Source organism: Leuciscus leuciscus, assembly GCF_965113295.1.
Source record: "Leuciscus leuciscus genome assembly, chromosome: 5".
Taxonomy (NCBI): domain Eukaryota; kingdom Metazoa; phylum Chordata; class Actinopteri; order Cypriniformes; family Leuciscidae; genus Leuciscus; species Leuciscus leuciscus.
Window position 1 is genome coordinate 50,892,104 of NC_138729.1, and position 23,222 is coordinate 50,915,325.

At 38.9% G+C, this 23,222-nt stretch overlaps 1 protein-coding gene across 2 annotated transcripts in view; it reads right to left on the reverse strand.

Moving 5' to 3' along the window:
• The window catches only part of rnf43 (ring finger protein 43), a 152,487-nt gene that overhangs the window by 54,358 nt on the left and 74,907 nt on the right, over positions 1 to 23,222 (reverse strand). For both annotated transcript variants that reach the window (XM_082171226.1, XM_082171225.1), the window contains exon 2: positions 6 to 128. In XM_082171226.1, the coding sequence (XP_082027352.1) occupies positions 6 to 128 (123 nt within the window). The remainder of the gene's footprint in view (positions 1 to 5; positions 129 to 23,222) is intronic.

Below are 23,222 nucleotides of genomic sequence, written 5' to 3' on the forward strand. Positions count from 1 at the left end.
CTTACTTTATCCAGCAGAGGTTGGCACTGCGGCACGTTGCTCTCTGGACTCTCGAGTTTGACGATGCTGATGAAGTCGGGTTCCTGACGCTCATCTTCACTGGTGTTACACAGAGACAACGGGTGAGACTGTAGAGAAACAGAGACGGTCATATGTGACTGAGATTGACCACAACATTCATTCAATAAATCCCAATGGAGATTTCAGTTCTGTCAGAATCCGACTCCTCGGATCACCTACTGTTATCTCGGCATCCTCTTAGAAATGTATTTCTGAATGTCAGTGATTCCACACACAACACTTCTCATCTAAACTCATTTATTTGGACTTTTACCGAATACTATGTTTCTCATTGCACTGCTTTGAACTGTAGATCATGCACTAGTAATGCCAAGGTCACGGGTTTGATTCCCAGGGAATGCAAGCACTGATAAAAAATGTAAACCTTGAATGCAATGGATAAAAGCATCTGCCAAATGCATAGACACATTTAATGTCCAATTATTTTGTAGCTGATGATGTGGAATCTGCTCCATGCGACTATCCCCTGATAAACTAATGGATTCAAATGAAGTCAGTCTTCTTATATCTGAATACAGCAATGAATGAATGAATGAAGTAAGTTCAGTTTGCAGCGGCTCTTTGATGTTGAAGAGGCAACTTCCTCTTCCTAGCATGTGGGCGCGCATTTGACTAATAGTTTCCTTATCAATGAAGACCAAAAGGCACATTGATGACAGAGAGAGAATGTTGAAACACTTTTAAAGTGGCAGGCGCCCACATTATAAAACTCATCAGCATAGCTCATGAATATTAATAAGGTGATGTAACATTTGCCAAGCTTATTCACTATAAATGCACAATTGTAGAATTGAGATTTACTTAAAGTCCCCCTGTGGTGAAAATCCAGCTTTTAATGTTGTTTATGTCTTATGTGGTGTTTTTAATATGCTTTAAGACAAAGCATGTGTAACTTCATAAGTCGACCGCATTGCTGAGTATTTCCTCCTTAAAACTGCAGTGAACCAAAGACAGTCTCAAACACACGCTTTGAAATCGCTGGTGTTTCTGACGTCACAAACTACCTTGTAACCAATCAGATCAATGTGTGATCGTCAACCAGTGGATCTCTGAGCTGAGTGAGTGAGTGGAGGCGGGGCTCATTTGCATATTCATAGAACCGCACATACTAAATTAGGCAAGAGTGTCGAGTTACATTCAAGATATTTTAAGGCATGACAACTTTTTTTTTTCAACGAAGAAACGTTTAAATATGTCATTTCGATGATCAAAGATGAGTTTTAAGGGATACAATTATTGACAACGGTGGGATTTTAAGTCTTTTAAGTTGAAAAAGGCGGACATTTATATGTATATTGCTAATGCTTACATCCTTTTCTAGTATGAGAATATGAGATCTGTATTATCCAGGTGCAATGTTATGATGTGATAGATGTCCTAACACTGGCGTACTGTCTTACTACAAACTCAGAAAACATGAAACCAGTGTGTTGTGAAAGTATGCAAATTGTGTAATAAACACGGATGCACTGGGACCCCTCCCTGAATCAACCTCCAGCAGTGGGAAGATTCCCATGGGACCCTTCTCACCCAGCGTCCCCTTCATCCCACTCAACCGAGCGGAAATCCCAACGTGAAACCGAGCCAGCCGGCAGGAGCGTGACATCAGCACCTGGCACATCAGCCGAGTCATGATGTCATCCGTGCAGAAGGGCTGGTGTGTGTCAATCAAAACCAGAGACGATGGAAAGAGTGAGAAAAACAGAGGAGTGGAGGAGAAGCGTGGAAATGACAGGAACCCTACAGTACACGAACACTGGAGCAGAAGAATCATGTGACCTAAAGGTCAGAGGTCAGTCGCTCAGAGCGGTGTGTTTGTCTTTACTACGCTCTAAAATCACTTTCAATAGACAATCAATACAGTCATCATATACAGTACACTGCCGTTCAAAAGCTTGGGATCGGGAGGATTTTTAATGTTTTCGACAGAAGTCTCTTATCAAGGCTACATTTATTTGAAAAACAGAAATATTGTTAAATATTATGAGAAGTTAAAATAACTGTTTTTTATTTTAATATGTTGTAAAATATAATTGATTCCTGTGATCAAAGCTGAATGTTCAGCATCATTACTCCAGTCTTCAGTGTCACATGATCCTTCAGAAATCATTCTAATATGAGGATTTGATGCTCAAGAAACATTTATGATTATTATCAGTGTTGAAAACAATTGTGGACAATTTTTTTTTTCAGGATTCTTTGATGAATAGAAAGTTGTATTTCATTTATTTGAAAAAAGTATTTATTTAAAAAAAGTATTTATCAATGAATTAATGCATCCTTGATGAATCAAAGTATTGATTTATTTTATTTTATTCCCCCCTTAAAAAAAATTCTTACTGACCCCAGACTTTTGAACGGGAGTGTTTAATGTTACAAAAGCTTTAGATTTCAGACAAATGCTGTTCTTTTGAACTTTCTATTCATCAAAGAAACCTAGATTTTTTATTTTTTTTACATAACTGTTTTCAACATTGATAATAATAATAAATGTTTCTTGAGCATCAAATCATCATATTTCTGAAGGATCATGTGACACTGAAGACTGGAGTAATGATGCTGAAAATTCAGCTTTGATCATGTTAATAAATTACATTTTAAAATATATTAAAGTAGAAAACATTAATAATAATATTTCACAATATTACAGTTTTTTTTGTGTGTGTGTGTGTGTATTTTTAATCAAATAAATGCAGCCTTAGTGAGCAGAAGAGACTAAATATTAAAAATCATACCAATCCTAAACTTTTGAACGGCAGTGTACGTCTGTAAATATGCAAACTTTACGTCTGAGCGCCTAAAGTTAACAAATCCATTTCCCATAAATATATACATTAAGAAATTGATACTTTTATTCTGCATGGCACTTTTGAAAGATATATAAACTAGTATAGGATGTGTGACCTTGCAAACAAAAAGAAAAAGAAAAAGAGAAAAAACTGTTAAATAATGTCTGGATCCAGTCGTTAGCCTCTGCAATCCCACAATCCTCCTCTCACGAATCCTCTGTAAAGGAGTCGTCATCAATCCTCCTGACCAGCGTGAGCTTCTGGAGCCGTTTAGCGTCTCGCGTAAAGCTAATCATTATCTCTGGCCAGCGAATGCCAGCTCTGTTTACCATCAAGAGACCGTCCAACACAGTCTATCATCTCCGCTAGGTATTTTTATCTCACAAAGGGGCAGAAGTCTAAAAACAACATCGGTTCTGACCCCAAAAGACACATCTTCATTTGGCTTTTTGAAAAACGGAGGCACTCACAAACAGATTATTGACAATAGCGCGAGCCGCCCGTAGCGACTGTCTAAACCGCAAACTGGGTTGGGATGAGACGTCTCTTCTCTACGGCTTTGTAGTGGCATATAAAGACATTCCAGTGTCATCTCGACCACAGTCAGACGTCTAAAAATTAGGGGTGTGCTCAAAATATCGATTCTTAGATACATACCGATATAATAAAAAAAGATACAGTATCGACATTCTAGCCCTTAGTATCGATACTCCGCCCAGCCATTAGGGGGCGCAGCGGCGCCCGCGAGTTTCAAAAAACTCATGGAAAATGTCGAAGATTTTAGAAGCGCCGTTGTCCCTAAAGGCAGATGTTTGGACACATTTTGGTTTTAAAGCAAAGGAAGGAAACCAAGGGATCGATAAAACAAATGCAATCTGCAAGCATTGCCAGGCTTCTATACGCTACACCGGTAATACAACTAACCTGCGCGCCCACCTGCAAAGACACCATGCAGACAAGCTAGCTTCGCCGCAGCCCAAAAAAACACGGGACCCCACGCAAACTACTTTGGACAACACAACATCCAAGCTTCCATCTAACTCAGTCCGTGCACAGAAGATTACGGAGTCTGTGGTGCATTATATTTGCAAAGGTTTATGTCCCTACAGTGTTGTCGAGAACACAGGCTTTCGCTTTATGATCAACACGTTAGATCCCCGTTATGTGATCCCTACCCGCAGCTACATGACCGACAAAGCAGTACCGAGGATGTATGACAAAGTCAAAGACAATGTTAAGTCAGCCCTGAGTTCTGCCCCACGAGTGGCACTGACTTGTGATGGGTGGACATCGCGAGCCACGGAAGCTTTTGTTACAATCACTTGCCATTACGTTAACGAGGAGTGGGAACTGATGTCGCACGTTTTACAAACGCGAGCCTTGCACGAGAGCCATACGGGGTCAAACATTGCAGAGTTATTGAAAGCGGCGCTGGAGGAGTGGGACCTCGTATCCAAAGACCCAGCTATTGTGACTGACAACGCCGCAAATATGAGCGTCGCAGCGGAGCTTGCCGGTATGTTGCATTTCAGGTGCTTCGCTCACACTTTAAACCTTGCCTCGCAGCGTGCACTGAAGCTTCCTGCTGTCGCTCGTTTATTGGGACGTGTTAGACGGATATCCACCTTTTTTAAGCGCAGTACCACAGCCAGCCACGTACTTCGACAGAAGCAGAAGTTGCTCGAGTTGCCTGAACATAAACTGATCACTGATGTTGTGACGCGCTGGAATAGCGCGCATGATATGCTCGAGCGCTTTCTTGAGCAGCAACCCGCTGTCTCCGCTGCTCTTCTGTCCAACGAGCTTAGGAAAACCGAGAAAGAAGTTTGCACCCTATGTGAGTCGGACATTACATCTGCGGAGGAGATAGTGGATGCAATGAAGCCCATGAAGATTGCTACTCTTGTAATGTCAAAAGAAAGCTCTCCAACACTGTCAGTTGTGGCCCCTCTTCATGCTCAGCTCATCCAGGATTTCCAAGAGAGCAGAGCAGATAGTGAGATAGTGAAAGAAATCAAAGCGGCTATTTGCCAAGATTTGAGCAAGAGGTACATGGATCAGCAGAAAGAGACCATGTATGTATGTTCAGCACTCGATCCAAGATTCAAAGCTTTGCCCTTCCTTCCTGATGATGAACGAGAGGAAATATACTTGAGAATCACTGCAGAAGCTCGAAGAATTCAAGAACTATTTCAGGTAAGCCCTTTCACTGTGTCATTAACATTAGCATTACATGGTTAAAAAACATAAAAAACAAACAAACACACACACTAACACACACACACATATATATACACCAAGTGTAATAAAACGAAATATTCAGTTCATAATTTCAAATTCATAATAGTATGTTAGAGCTTAAAAAACTTAAATGGTTTCAAACATATACTTCATGTAAAGCACTATACTAGCAAAACAATATATTGTAAAGGTTTGTCAGTTCATCGCATTAAATAAAAGGCAAACTAACTATTATATGTCTTTGAATATGCTCTTTATCGAATTAACTAGGGGTTTATTGATAAAAAATCTGTATTTTGCATAATAGGAAGAGGCTGAAGTGATACCAGGAGAGGAGGACAATCATGTGGAAGACAAGGATGACATTCCTGCCAGCCCACCACCCAAGAAGAAAAAGGACTTGTGCTGTTTGGCTGATCTGCTTGGTTCAACTTACAGTGCAGGTCCTGCGGTGAGACACAGAACCACACAGGCCCAGGCAGAAGAGGAGATGTCAAGGTACAAGGAGGCACCACCCCTGTCTCTTGCTGAGGGAAGTCCACTCAGTTGGTGGAAAGAGCACCAGAATGAATATCCACTAATGTCACGCCTTGCCAAAGTGTACCTGTGCATTCCAGGGACTAGTGTCTCCTCGGAGCGCGTTTTCTCTACGGCAGGCGATATTGTAACCGCACAGAGAAGTGTACTAAGCTCAAAGCATGTTGACCAACTTCTGTTTTTGAGCAAAAATCTTAAGTCATAGGATAAAGCTAGCATTACCAAGAGTATCCTCAGGTTATTGTTTTGTTGCTGCAGTGATTTTTGTTCAACCTGCCTTTTTGAGGACAAACCTGGTTTAGCCTTAAGATTTTAAAAATCCATCCTGTTATGAGGTAGATTTGTTGTTGAGGTAGATTTGTTGTTGTGCCAAATGTTAAAGCAAGATGTAGCATTTAAGTGATTTCATAGTGAAATATGTTATGGCAGTACATGGTGTCACAAAAAAGAATTATAAGAAGATTTAATAAGAAGTTAAGAATAATAAGAAGAATAATAATAAGAAGATTTTGTGCTTGTGTGAGCTCAGACTGTACCCTTGGAAAGTTAAATGTTGACTTGTGGTAATTTCCAGATTAATACAATTTGTGTACAATTAATCAGAACACTTAAAGTTGCAAATATTTAAGCAAAATGCACTTTGTTATAATGCACTTTTGTCTTCAATAAATTGAAGAAAAATGCAGAGTTCTGTTTGTTGAGTAAAATAAATGTTCAGCATTAACTAATTGGCTCTGGCCCATGTATTTTTATTGAATCGTATCGAATCGTGTCACATTGTATCAAATCGTATCGAGACAGCTCTGTATCGAGGTACGTATCGAATCGTGACCTGTGTATCGAGGTATGTATCGTATCGCCAGGTTCTCCAAGGTATACAGCCCTACTAAAAATACTCACAGATCGAACGGCCTTGAAAACAAACTCAGGGGAGGAGAGATAATAAAGAGTTGCTGTGGTGAGAAAGTTATTTTCTCTTTTCTTCTTCTGCCTGTCTGTTCATGTTGTGCCAGTTGAGCTCGAGCGCACCAGTCACTTTACATCATTCTGTTACTCTTTCTATCTCTCCATCCATCCATCTATCCATCCATCCATCCATATATCCATCCATCCATATATACATCCATCCATGCATCCATATATCCATCCATCCATCTATCCATGCATCCATATATCCATCCATCCATATATACATCCATCCATGCATCCATATATCCATCCATCCATCTATCCATGCATCCATATATCCATCCATCCATATATCCATCTATCCATGCATCCATATATCCATCCATCCATCCATCCATCCATCCATCCATCCATATATCCATCCATCCATATATCCATCCATCCATCCATGCATCCATATATCCATATATCCATCCATCCATCCATCCATCCATATATCCATATATCCATCCATCCATCCATCCATCCATGCATCCATATATCCATCCATATATCCATCCATATATCCATATATCCATCCATCCATCCATCCATCCATCCATATATCCATCCATATTTCAATTGTTCTATTTATTTTTCTACCTATCTTCTATCAGTCTATCAAACTATTCATTTAACTACCCATTTATACAACAATATATCTATTATTCTATCTATATTCTATAATCTATCTATCAATCCATCCATCCTTCTATATATCTATTGTTCTATCCATCTATCTACCCAACTATCCATCGTTCTATATATCTATTGTTTTGTCTATCTTCTATCCTCTATCCATCTAACCATACACCCAATCTTTTATTTTATTTACCATGCCAGCATCAAAGGATAAATTAACGGAAAAACTGAGCAATAAAATATAAAAATAATAATAACAATACTTCAAAGAATTGTACACAAGAATATAGCAATATTATCTTTACCAAAACATTAAAAATAATAATAATAATAACAACAACAAAAATGTTACCTATCATTCTATATCAGTCTTGTGTTTCTATCTCTATAATAACCCTTCAATTTCCTCACAGCTTCTAACTTTTACAGAAATATTACAGGCTGCTTGTGAACAGTATTTGCGAAAAACCAATACGACTAAAATACCATCCAAAGCACAACTATTCTACAGTATTTATCCCAAATAATAATAATACAAAATAATAAAAAAAACTCTGTACTGTATGTCTGTGTTTTTATCATTTTATCAGCACAGATTATAATGCATGCACACGAGATGTGGTGGTTTGTTTTGTGCACTTGTCTGGGTATCGATGCATTTATACACAGACGCAGAGAATACATAGACTTCCGGTGTAGTGTTTACAATATGAACCATGAAGAACATCTGTTCAAGGGCTCAGAGAGAGAGAGAGAGAGAGAGAGAGAGAGAGAGAGAGAGAGAGAGAGAGAGAGAGAGAGAGAGAAACAGAGAGAGACAGAGAGAGACAGAGACAGTGAGAGAGAGAGACAGAGAGAGAGAGAGAGACAGAGACAGAAAGAGAGAGAGAGAGAGAGAGAGAGAGAGAGACAGAGAGAGAGAGAGAGACAGAGACAGAAAGAGAGAGAGAGAGAGAGAGAGAGAGAGAGAGAGAGAGAGAGAGAGAGAGAGAGAGAGAAACAGAGAGAGAGAGACAGAGAGAGAGAGAGAGAGAGAGAGAGAAACAGAGAGAGAGAAACAGAGAGAGAGAAACAGAGAGAGAGAGAGAGAGAGAGAGAGCTTTATACAGATGGACGTCTGCTATATGAATTAAAGAGAAAGTCAAACATCTACAGTCATATTGTGTGAAACACAGGAAAATGATGTGCTAATCACAGCGTACGAGGAGTAGTCAAATATCCTATACATATTTTAGGACAGCCAATGCCTTAAAGACCAGGGCAGTTTACATCCAGACCCTCTTTAACCTGGCATACACATAACACATGATCACATTTATACAGTTCATATCGGTTGAGGGATTGTTATGCTGCATAAATAAGGTAAACTGGAAATTTCATTTATTTGAAATAGAATCACTGGTAACACTTTATTTTACAGTGTCCTTGTTACATATGTTACATGTACTTACCATAGTAAATTATGCATATTACATGCAACTAACCCTCAACCAAACCCTAACCCTACCCTAACCCTATAGTAAGTACATGTAGTTGCTTAATATTACTTAAATATATAATCACACTGTAACAATGACACCTTAAAATAAAGTGTAACCAAATCATTTATAACATTTGATTGTAACTTTTCATCAATTGAATGCATCCTTGCTGAATAAAAGTGTTGATTTCTTTTAGTTCGTCCTTCCCTGATATTCTTCCTTCCTTTCCTTCATATTCTGCAATATTACTGGTTTGACTGCACTGACACTGTCAGAGGACTGAACTGAGCTGGACGAGACCATATGGAAGTAAAATAATGTCAAATGTTTTTGAAATAAAAAGCCTGTTGAATTGCACTACTTGAAAAAAAATAGGCATTGCATTAACCATGCTTGCATTTTAATGCATTGTATTTTTAGTGCTTACATTTTTATGGGCTGAAATTCAACATGGTTGAATATTTAAGCTGTGAATATTTCAATTAAAAACATTTCAAACACCTTTTCATTATTAAAAATTCAATAATCCATATTCACCTTTCATATTTCACTTCCAAAATATTCAAACTGTTTAAAAATACAACCAATAATATTCAACAGGCAATTTTCGGTCCATTTTATTTCGCTTTGCAAATTCGCTTCCACAAATTCAGTGGTTCAAATTCGACAGTAAATTCAACATTGACGTCCAGGAACTGCAGGAAAAGCAGTAGATTGCCGAGCATACTCTCCATCTGCTGTTAGTCGACCTCACCATCAGATGGTGCAAAAGCGTGTGTTGAAGACCAGCAACAGTTAGAACAAGTCATTCATTCATAAAACTCATTTACAGCAATGTAAGTGTATTTGTGATTATTATGACGGCTGTTTTATGTTAAATTCAGTGTCTTCACGGTTACTTTTCCTGTGTAGCCTACATGCATCTTTCTCTACCGTGAACGAGATTATAATGTTGTTCCCCGATGCGGATATACAGATCCAATGTTACATTTTTGAGGTTGACATTTCTCTCTTGGTTGTTTAGTTGCCTTAACTTTATATTGTGGCGATGTGCTGCATGCAGGCTATTAGGGTTTCCCTCAATACTTAAGGATTCCCCTGCTGGATATATACAACGCTTAACGTAGCTTAATGGACTACAGTGATGTAAAAGACCAAACTCGCAGGCAAGCAGATGGACTCAGAATAACGTGCAAAGCTTAATGCTGAGCGTTTCCCAGTGATAGACTGGCATAAAGTTGGCTTGATGTTGGACATTCGCACATTTAGGGACCGTCTCTAAAGTGTATACGACTTTGGTATACACGTTTCTAACTCCGATAGCATTTGAATAGAACGACTTACAGTCATAAAACCAACTGTAAAGTGTTCATTTAGTGTCAGGCATAATACTCACCCTTTGGTTTTTGATATTTATTCAAATACATTTAAGTTTGCTATTGAAGTTAGAAACGTGTATGCCAATGTTGTATGCAACTTTAGAGACGGTCCCTAAATGTGCGAATGTCCAATATCAAGCCAATTTTTACATTTAGTCATTTAGCAGACGCTTTTATCCAAAGCGATTTACAGTTAAACTAACAATAGGAGGACAATATGCAAGTGCTGTGACAGTTTAAGCTAATGCAATACACGTATGCATACTATATATATATATATATATATATATATATATATATATATATATATATATATATATATGTATGTGTTGATTTTATGCCAGTATATCACGAAACGCTCAGCATGAAACTTTGCGCGTTAAGTTCATATTCTGAGTCCATCTTCTTGCCTGTAGCCTATAATAGCCTACAGCCTACTTCCCTAATAAGGTGCAAGATTGGTCTTTCATATCACTATCAACGGAAGGGAAATCCTTGAGTATGAGGTATTGAGGGAAACCGATTATAATCCTGTTCATGGTAGAGAAAGCTGATGACATGTAGAATACACAGGGAAAGTAACAATGAAGTTATTGAATGAAACATAAACACAGCTTATTGCGTGTTTATCATCTTTTCCGCATATACTGACACAGATAATCATTTTCATTTTATGAATGAATGTCTTCGTCAGCAACAAGCGCTTTTGCACCATCTGATGGTGAGGTCGACTAACAGCAGATGGAGAGTATGCTCGGCAATCTACTGCTTTTCCTGCAGTTCCTGGACGTCAATGTTGAATTTACTGTCGAATTTGAACCACTGAATTTGTGGAAGCGAATTTGCAAAGCGAAATAAAATGGACCGAAAATTGCCTGTTGAATATTATTGGTTGTATTTTTAAACAGTTTGAATATTTTGGAAGTGAAATATGAAAGGTGAATATGGATTATTGAATTTTTAATAATGAAAAGGTGTTTGAAATGTTTTTAATTTCAGCCCATAAAAATGTAAGCACTAAAAATACAATGCATTAAAATGCAAGCATGGTTAATGCAATGCCTATTTTTTTTCAAGTAGTGCAATTCAACAGGCTTTTTATTTCAAAAACATTTGACATTATTCTACTTCCATAAGACCAGAGCTGATGTAGACATGAATAATTGTTCATAACTGATGAACTTTACACAGTTATTGAACATGACTGAATCAACACTGAACTGATTTCAACTGAATTATGATTTACAGCAGAACTGAACTCTGTTTGCATCACTGAATCATTATTGTCCTGTTATCACTGTTGTATAAAGCGCTATAGAAATAAAGGAGACTTGACTAGAGAGCAAATGATGGACAGATACATCCAACACATAATGTCTGCAATGTTGTGAATTTGACCCTTTTCTTTAATTTTACTTCTTTTTTTCCCCCCATATATATATGTACTACATATCCCACAATTCCAAGCAAACTACACTACTTAATCTAGTACACTACATTACCCATACACCCCCTTGGTTAAGGTCTATAAGTAGGCCTCACTTCCTTCCTTTGTTTCTTTTGTATTGGTGAGGTGTGGGTGTTTGAATGGACACCCAACCATGTCCTTTGAGTCCTTTCCTTAGGATGCGTTAAGTAAGTTTGTCTTGCTAATTGTATTGTTTGAATTTGTTTATTTGAATGGTTGGATTGAGTATATATATATATGCTATGTTTATTGATGAATTATATGAGTTTGATTTCCTTTATTGTATTGTTTGTAGTGTACTTAAGATCATCTTGTACATCCTGTTCATCCTGTCCATCCATTAACTCCTGTCCATGTGAATCCATGAACTTCACGTCATGTGAATTACCCAAGATTTTAACCATCCTGAACTTAAAATAAAAGAGAGCAAAGGACTGGTATTTTTCCATGTGTTTTAATCAGAAACGCCATCAAGTTTCTGCAACTCCAACGAGCTTGGGATATAATTAACAGCTGATATCCAACATGCAATATTGCTGGTCTGTTTTTAAATCGGCTAAAAGATTATGTTTTTGAAAGAAGTCTGCTCACCAATGCTGCATTTATCCGATTTGATCATAAATACAGAAAAAAACTGTAATATTGTAAAATATTATTACGAGTTATTTAAAAAAAAATGTATGTGAATATATTGTAAAATGTCATTTATTCCTGCGATGCAAAGCTGGATTTTCAGCATCATTACTCCAGACTTGTCCTTCAGAAATCATTCTTCTAATTCTTGAAACTTCTGAACTGTAGTGTATAGTAGATCAAAACCAAGAGGATGATGTGAAGTGGACAAATAACATGGAATGACTAAACAAGCGCTTTCTATCGAATCCTCACAGCGTTTGTAAACAGCGAGGATGAGGACGTCACACATCTGTCCTTGTGGTCATTGTGGAATTTGACTAGATCAACCGATTGACACATGAATTTAGGCCAGCTTTGTAATAAAGTCTATTTATTTTGCTGCGCATGCACAGTTACATGGTTAGTTGCATTCTGTTTCTTGCATTTAGCCGCCCGCGTTTTCCTCTCCGTTCTGTCACTCAGAAACTGACCGGTGACCCTACAGAGAACAGGACAAAGTCTGGAAAAATGGTTGGCGAGGGTATTAGAACTACAGGACTGTCAAAACAGGAGCGGGCTCAGATTACAGCTCATTGAGAGGCACGGAAACCCACACCATAATGAGCCCACCATAATGAGAGCCAGAGTCGGGCTGTCTGCTGACTCAATGAAAGGGATTAGAAGGTATTGTGGCGGTTTCCAAGAAGAGAAGAGGAGGAGACGCCGCAAAATGCAATCCGGGTAACTTCACCTGCAGAAATACACAGGATTCCTCTCATGAAAGAAACACGCTGAATGAGCCAGAGAATTACAGATGCAGAGGATCACAATCGGGAGAAACACGGCTCTCTATCGCATATTATAATATCTGACCCTGGACCACAAATCATGGGTCAATTTTCTGAAATTGAGATTTATACATCATCTGAAAGCTGGATAAATGAGCTTTCCATTGATGTGTGGTTTGTTAGGATAGGACAATATTTGGCCGAGATATAACTATTGAACATCTGGAATCTGAGGATGCAAAAAAATCTAAACATTGAGAAAATCTCCTTTAAAGTCGGCATGAAATCAAATTTGACAAATCTTCTTTTTATATGTAATATTGTAGTGTTTATTATAAATGATTTATCTGTGCACTTCATTATTTTTAAAAAATTCATTTACCCTTATAATCTTTAATCAAATACATTACCCTTCCCTCCCCCCTCGAAACGACCTCTCTTCTCTTTCGGTCACGTGCCATGGCGAAAGGGTGCGGCCAGAGCCGATGAGGGTGCGGCTATCGGTGTCGGTCTCGTTTTGAGTCAAGTTATCAGTCAAGTTCACCCTCGAGAGCATCTCGAAGTGTCCGAATGGTAGGCTATCTATCTTATCTAAATCTAGTTATTTACTTATCGGACACGTCGAGATGCTCTCGATGGTGAACTTGACTGATAACTTGACTTGACTCATCTTGGTTCGCGGGAGGCTCATATAAATATGGGCTGATTCCTGCCTGCAAATGTAGCTGCTCGTCCTCGTTCTCGTCGCCGGGCTCCTCAATAAAAAATCCTTCATGGGAGGGTAACGGTGGGGAGTCCGGTGGAGAGAAATCCTACACAACTGAATGTAAACTGGCATTCAAATCTGCCTCCATTTTGTTTGCAACGCCCAACCTCCAACGAAGGACGAAATCAAGCCCCGCCCTACATTTTTTTTCTAATTTCAGAAGCCGTTTCACTCGGATATACGTCACAACAAGGAAAAAATGACAATCTCAACTTGCGTTTCATGCTGACTTTAAAGTTGTGCATTTATGTTGGCGATTGTGCAGCATTCACTCACACAAATACATGTTTTATATATTTACGCTAGGAAATTTACAAAATATCTTCATGGAACATGATCTTTACTTAATATCCTAATGATTTTTGGCATAAAAGAAAAATCGATCATTTTGACCCGTACAATGTATTGTTGGCTATTGCCACAGATATACCCGTGCGACTCGTGACTGGTGACGTGATCCAGGGTCACATATACAGTAGTCAACATTTGAAGTGGATCAAAAAAGTTCATTAAAAGCACTATTCGCTCTGGATTAGTGTCATCTGGGGACCTCGTGTGATTTAGAAATCACCCCCTCACCCCCATCCCCCACATCTGGATTTGGTGTTGCGAATTCGCAAGGGAAAAGCGAAGCCTGTGATTTTACTCGAATTTACTGACTTATCTCCCGGATATGATGTCAATACGCTATTGCTTGGAAATGTCTTGTCGTTATTATAGACCTTATGTAGCTCCGCCCCTTTTCAGCGCGGCGCTCGTTGTCTTTTGTCTTCCGGTCTGTATTTTCACAGCGATCTTGCGTGTTTATTAATGAACGGCTCGTTTTAAAATCTTCCCGGTCGACTGACATTAGTTAAGTCATCTGCTTTAAACATTACAGTCCTCATGATTACTTTCGTTAACTTTACATTAAGTAAATCCACTTCAAAAGCTGATTACTCCTGGACAGCAGCGCCGTAGAGATATACAGAGCGACCGCAAAAACGGAAGTTAAAAGACAATATTCTAAAGATGGCGGCGCCGCCCTCGTTTCTCTGGCGCATGAGGACTATAGGTCTAGCTGTATGATATATCATAAACAGAAGAATGTTCTGCATGCTGCTATACATGTCATCAATCTCCATCTAATCATTCGTTTTGTTTTTGCTCTTCTGATGGTGTTCAGCTTTCTCTTTCTGAAAATTGTATAGTTGTATCGTATGGTGTATAGTGATATGACCCAACACCCAAAATACTATCATAACACTCCAACGCAGCCTTTATTCTTCACGAAAGATGAATAAAAATGTGCACAGGAAACAAAAACCTTGAAAAATGTATAAACGACCCGCCAAATCACAGAGATGCCGATTCGCATGGGACTAATATCATCACGGGGTCTCAGTGTGTTCGGCGAAATATAAGGTCATTTGCGAGGGAATTTTTATTTTAAAAATCACAGACATGGCCGATTCGCACGGGATTAAGATCACAGACAACCTCCGCAATTATTACAAATGACCAGAGGTCACCGGGTAATACTTATCCCGTGCGAATAGGGCTAAAGCTGTCCTAAGACAAGAACGGGTATTGTTCAAAGTTCATGTATAACTCTGATGAGAGGTTTTGATCCACTGTAGATCGAGCTGCCACTGAAATCTGACTGGATGAGACGCATTCAAAGCTAGGTTTGACTTCCAAACAAGTTTTATATGTAACCTGACACAGTCAGAACGAGACAAATAAATAAGATCAAATTCCAGTTCATCATTCTGTGGGATGCTCCATCTTCTGTGTTATAACGTTTTGGCGTAAAGGCCTGTGGTGAATCACTGTAACACAATAGATTATTGCTTTAGTAGCTTTAACAGGATCAAAAATGACCCACAATCCTCAGCTGAGATCAGGTGTGTGTGTGTGTGTGTGTGTGTGTGTGTGTGTGTGTGTGTGTGTGTGTGTGTGTGTGTGACATCTTAAAACCACTGGGGTTTAAACAGAGCTGGAGTCACACATTACACACAGAGAACATGCCAGATAAATCATGACACAATGGCAAATGAGTGTGTGAAAACACACTGTTAAAGTTCAATACTGTCACACACAAATCGTCCAGCAGAGGGGGTGCACACACACACACACACACACACACACACACACACACACACACACACACACACACACACACACACACACACACACACACACACACACTCTTATGATAACTACAGAGTTGAAAAAATTTCAGACGTTTAGTTGGTAGTTCAATTCTCATATTTTTATACTGTTTTATACTGTATTATCTTTATTTTCTGATATATTCATATCTGATTTGTTTTTTGGATGTCAGTAAAAATCACCTGCAAATATCGTGCAGTTTTGACAAATCTATTTAATATTCATTATAACGGCATGCGTAATTTAGCCTTTTTTGTTAACAAGATGAAGGGCACACACATACTACACACACACACACACACACACACATATATATATATATATATATATATATATATATATATATATATATATATATATAAAATAAAACTAGATTAAATAATATATATAGTAGATTATTTAGAAAATTGTAGTTGATTAGTGATTCCTAATTACATGACAAAAATTTTAGTTAGTAATCTGACTTCTTTTTGATTGCAAGTGTGTGTGTGGTGTGTGTGTGTGTGTGTGTGTGTGTGTGTGTGTGTGTGTGTGTGTGTGTGTGTGTGCACCATTAAGTCTATGGAGAGTCCCCACAAAGATAGTGAACCAGACATGTGTGTGTGTGTGTGTGTGTGTGTGTGTGTGTGTGTGTGTGTGTGTGTGTGTGTGTGTGTGTGTGTGTGCGCGCGCGTGTGGTGTGTGTGTGAGCTAAAAATAAGGCCTGTCACTACTGACGTCTTTCTCGAGTGTGTGGGAGTAACAGCAGATCTCTCTCAGGACCGAAGGCCCATAATCACACACTCGGAGCGAGAGAAGATCATAAACTCGGCCCGTACACACACACACACACACACACACCATCCAAACGGCCACATCAAGGCCCGGATGCTTTATTGTTGTTTTATTTTGGAGTGTAAACACGACTCGCTCACACAAACAGACTCCATGGCAACCACCTGACCCCTGACGGCCAATCAATTACTGACGTTAAACAACCGGACCGGTAACAGCCTGTACTGGTAAACTGAGCCTTTTTAGCCCACATAAAAAACACAAGTGAAAAAAAGTTCTCAAATAGCAGCAATCCAACTTGAGCTTCTGGTTACTATTGGTGTTACTAGCATCACTATTACGACTCATAATCATAGTTCAAATCACTGACCTCAAGTATTAAACATCAGCATGTTTCCAGACAAATGTTGTGTGATATGATTCATAAACTCATGATACTTGTTGAGGAGAGGGACTGTTACTTTACCAAGTCATTTTTGATTACTGTATTTACCGGAAAATAAGTCCCACTCCTGGACAAAATCGCATCGCTGAGACAGAAAAAACACAGATACGTTCATTAGGAAATAATTAAAAATACTGGTAAATAAAACAAAACATTTACAAACATTATTAACACTCCACAGTAAATCCTATAGATTTGATGGTGTTCAGAACAGAATAGAAAAGAAGCTCTCCAATAAACTACAATATTTGTACACTTTATTAAAGTTAAAACGTCCGTTTCATCGCGTTAGATGCACAATAGCAGGATCTGTTCTCAGGACTAACTATACTTTACTGTCACGGAACAAAATGTTGCATTTGCATTAAAATATGAAAGAAAGCATCATTAATTCATCATTAAGTCTGAGTGTTTATACAGTCAAACCAAAACTTATTCAGACACACAGATTTAATTTTTATATTGTTTTACAGGACACTATGTGCAGGACACTATAGTTCATTTATGTGAGTGAGGAGAGCAAAATAAAGTAAATTGTGACATATTATACCTAAAAATTCTTCATACAGTCAGTGACTACCAGTAAAAAGAAATATGAAAATTTGGGACCAAAAATGCTCTTTTTACACACAGACTGAACAAAATGAAGCATTGCTTGGTGATTGGTTGAGCTAAAGTGGTATTATCTAATTGTGTAGTTAAATTTAACAGCTGACAGATATTCAACATAATTCATGTGTGAGACAGTCTAACAGAAGGACGGACAAAACCAGTCAAATATCAACTGAGTTCTTGTCATATTTAATTACCATTTTCTAATCTATAGTGAATAAACTGTGAAAATGTTGAATAATTTTTGGTTTGACTGTATACTTTTTGAGGCCTATTGTATCCCATGTAAAACATATTTCTGATGTAAACACCCTTGTGTGTTCTTGGATGTAACGGCGGAGATATCAGATGTTATGAGTGGACTTGTTGAGGGAGAGAGACACACAGATGGGATTCTTCCAGATGGGCATGGAGAATTGAGCGTCAGGAATGCTCTCCCAGTGTAAACACTGTTAGCCTGAGGAATGCTTGTCGCCACGCTTTGAAGTCTGAAGTCTGAAGTCTATCTCTGCCACAAAATCCCTTTATCCCAGCAGACAACAGCGGAAGAAAAACAGCAGCGCACAATTCATTCTTCCTGTACAGTAACAATCTCCCACAGAGTCAGCGATACAGTCGCACCTGTCTCTATCTCACAGCGAGGGCGTCCAGTTTACACACAAACCTTCACTCAACGAGGGTCAGGTGTTTGACTATCCTGGAACATTCCAGAACATTATTCAGGAGGACCGAAGTGTGTGTCTGAGCGACAAAAACAGTCAAGTCAAGTCAAGTCATCTTCATTTATATATCGCTTTTAACAATATAGATCGTTTCAAAGCAGCTTTACAGAGATAATAGGAAATTAAAGTAACAGATTGTTTTGGCTCTACAGCAGCTCTAGGATAAAGAACAGAGTGCATTAGCAAACAATAGTGATGATGTGATTGAGTTTGTGCTCCACCCAGAGCACCATCTCAACCACACAGTATCACACTCAGAACACCCTAGCAACACCCCAGCAACCAGCCAGACACCATCGTAACCACACAGTAACACATAAGACACTCAGAACACCCTAGCAACACCCCAGCAACCAGCCAGACACCATCGTAACCACACAGTTACACATAAGACACTCAGAACACCCTAGCAACACCCCAGCAACCAGCCAGACACCATCGTAACCACACAGTTACACATAAGACACTCAGAACACCCTAGAAACACCCCAGCAACCAGCCAGACACCATCGTAACCACACAGTTACACATAAGACACTCAGAACACCCTAGAAACACACCAGCAACCAGCCAGACACCATCGTAACCACACAGTATCACACTCAGAACACCCTAGCAACACCCCAACAACCAGCCAGACACTGTCGTAACCACACAGTAAGACATAAAACAACCAGAACACCCTAGCAACACCCCAGCAACCAGCCAGACACCATCGTAACCACACAGTAACACATAAGACACTCAGAACACCCTCGCAACACCCCAGCAACCAGCCAGACACCATCGTAACCACACAGTTACATATAAGACACTCAGAACACCCTAGCAACACCCCAGCCACCAGCCAGACACCATCGTAACCACAGTTACACATAAGACACTCAGAACACCATAGCAACACCCCAGCAACCATCCAGAACACCATAGTAACCACACATAAGACACATTAAACACTCAGAACGCCCTAGCAACACCCCAGCAGCAGCAACCACCCAGAACACCCTAGCAACCACAAAAAACACATCAAGCACTCTGAACACCCTAGCAACACCCCAGAACACCAAATAAACCACATAACACATAAAACACTTGAACACCCTAGCAACTCCCCAACAACGACCCAGAACACCATAGCAACAGCAAAGTGACACATCAAGCACTCTGACCACCCTAGCAACACCCCAGCAACCACCCAGAAAACCATAGAAACCGCATAACACATTAAACACTCAGAATTCCCTAGTAAAATCCCAGAAACCACCCAGAACACCACAGAAACCACATAATAACACATGAAACACTCAGAAGCCCCTAGCAACACTCCAGCAAACACCCAGAACACCCAAGCAACCATATAGTACCACACTAAGCACTTTGAACGCCCTAGCAACACCCCAGCAACCACCCAGTATAGCACAGCAACCACATAGTTACACATTAAGCACTTACAACACCCTAGTAACACGCCAACAACCATCGAGTAGACCACAGCAATAACCAAATGCACAACAATGCTTCAAAATCACTCAGAACACCCTAGCAACCACACATGAACACATTAGACACTATTAACACCCTAGGAACGACCCAGAATGCCTGAACACAGCTGAAAAGTAACATGTTACACATCCCAGAAACAGCAGAGCAAGGTCATCACCCCAAAATCAATGATGGGCCAGTCAAGCGCCACTGACATTTTCTTTTCAAGGAAACTCGTATAAATGATTAGCTAAAATGTCAGTGTTTTAAAGCTTTTTAAAGCCAAAGTAGAAAAAAAGTCTGGCAGCAGCAGAAGTCTGTCATTTTCTAGTGTGTCAGCACACAACACTCATGTATTAGCCTCAAGACAGAAGATATAAACACATTTTAGCAATGTTTATGAGTGTATGAGTCCCCATGGCAATATATGAGAGGTTGTATTTCCCACTGAAGCTACTGCCAGTTATTTGGATTAAAAAGCTTCTTTCTTCTTCATCTTTAAAGCATGTGACACAGACTCACAGACAGCTGCAGTCGCACTGGACACACACCAGCTTCAACAGGGCTTACATTTTCACAGCCTGGTGCCACCTCGCTCGAAAACAGGAGACCCGGCGCCAGCAGACGAGGGCAGAGAAACGCACAGCAATAAGAGTCGGTGTGAGGAAAAAATAAAAGGATCGCTCCATCTTCATTTGTGTCACGGGCCGTTCTGGCCTGCGTTCCGAAACCCCATCAGAGGCGAAGGGGAAAGTCATCATGATGAAAATCCCCTCCGCACCCACAGCTCCACATCATTCCGCTTTAAAGTGTATTTTTGACATAATTACAGAAGAGGGTGAAGCGTCTTGAGTCATGCTCGAGCCCGGAACCATCGGCCTCTCCGGCTACAAACACATAAACACAGGCCTGCCTCCCTCCAACTATACCACTGGATCCAGACGCTTGATGTTTTTCATCTCCCCTCTCCGAGTGATTGGGAAAGCGGTAATTTAACGGGGCTGCCGTCAAAATAAACAGTCTTAAATCAGGTCAGAAACGTCAAATCTGGTCATTCTGGTCAAATGAGCACCAAACTGAAGGTAAAAATGTCTTTGACTAGTAAAAAAAAAAACTTAAGAACTGCATAATGCATGGTTTAAATCATCACAATGACTGTCTAACCCTCACAAATAGCGAAACAAATCATACCGTAAATCCACCAAAACACACATTTAAGAATAAAAATCATGATCTGACAGGATTATCATGTGGTTGCTGCAATTTTAAACAGCATTAAGCTACTCAGGGTTGTGCATTACAGTGATTTTGCCATCTTTTCGAGAAAAATAAATAAAAATAACTGTAACTGTCTCCTGTGTTTTATTGCTTTAATAATAAAAACACAAAAAGAGACTCACTATGGCTTCAAGGGTAGTGGTGAAATACATTTAAAGTCATTAAAGTGTTTTTGACCTCAGTAAAAACCTATTTATATCTTGCACGATTCAAAAGTTTGGGTTCAGTAAAAATACCATTTATACTTTTATTCATCAAGGATGCATTACATGAATCAAAAGAACAGATTAGAATGTAAATGTGTGCCTTGAAATGCAATGCAAGTCGCTTTGGATAAAAGCGTCTGCCAAATGCATAAAAGTAAATGTAAAAGTGACATTAAAGACATTTATAACGTCCCAAAAGATTTCCATCCAAAATAAATGCTGTTCTTTTGAACGTTTTAATAATCAAAGAATCCTGAATTGAAGTTAAAATTGAAATTTTAAACACTGATAATAATAATAATGAATGTTTCTTGATCATCAAATCATCATATTAGAATGATTTGTGAAGGATCATGTGACACTGAAGACTGGAGTAATGATGCTGAAAATTCAGCTTTGATCACAGGAATAAATTACACTTTACTATATATTCACATAGAAAACAGATGTTTTACATTGGAATAATAATTCACAATATTTCAGAGAATTGGCCTTGGTGACTTCTAGAATGGTTGTGTTTACTAAACTGGACGACCTGTGAAATATCTATTCTTAAAACAGCGTTCTGGCTTTTATTATGTATATTTTATATTATACATCATATATGCTTCCTAGCGAGACGTTTAAGGAGTATCATCGAGGAAATGCATTATCATAGACAAGATTCCCGGCTGAGGATGAAGTCTTTACAAATCTTTATCCTTCTTTCCTATAGACACAAGGATAGGCCAGAAAGACTTCATGATTACTATATAACTATTAAAATCTCAGACATATGAAAGAACCAGGCCATGACGCGTTCCTCCTTTACTCATTTCCTTCTGACATCTGTATTTCAGCCTCTTCAAAGAGCTTCTCTAGCGTCCTTTACTGTGCAGAAATACATTAGAGATTCATCACGGGGTCATTCGAGGTCAGCCTTCAAAACAACACGACCAAAATAACAAAGATATTTACTGTAAAACATGAGCAACTAATGGATAAATCACTCTTAGACATATGACTCATGGACTCACTCTTAAAAATGAAAAGCCTATGTAAGTTTTTGGCAGATCTTAAAGGAGCAGTGGCATATCTGTCATCAGTCATCATTACTCTGCATCATGTCAGTCCAAACCCGGATGATCTCCGATCTTCAGCGGAGCAGAAAACAATCATTCTGCTGATCGTTATTCCCGGTCTTTTCCATGCAATGAAATCAGCGGCTCAGAGACATGAGCGGGAACATTCTGATAAACATCTGCTTTTGTGTTTCAGTCAAAAATCAAGTCAGACCCATAAAATAAAGATTAATAAACATCAAAAAATAAAATAAATGACTTCATAAGTAATGAAAAGACAAATAAAATAAAGATAAATAAATACGACTTAATAGACAAAATAAAGAAAAATAAAGAAATAAGTAATAAATCAATAGACAAAAATAGATATATAGACAAAATAATAAAGAAATAAAGATAAACACAATATTAAATAAGTCAAATACAGAGAGGAGAGGAAAGGAAAGGAAAGGAAAGGAAAGGAAAGGAAGAAAGGAAAGAGGGAAAGGAAAGAAGGGAAGGAAGGAAAGGAGGAAAGAAGGGAAGAAAGGAAAGAAGGATGGAAAGAAGGGAAGAAAGGAAAGAAGGAAGGAAAGAAGGGAGGAAAGGAAAGAAGGGAAGAAAGGAAATAAGGGAATGAAAGGAGAGGAAAGGAAAGGAAAGGAAAGGAAAGGAAAGGAAAGGAAAGGAAAGGAAAGGAAAGGAAAGGAAAGGAAAGGAAAGGAAGGAAAGGAAAGGAAAGGAAAGAAAAGGAAAGGAAAGAAAAGAAGGGAA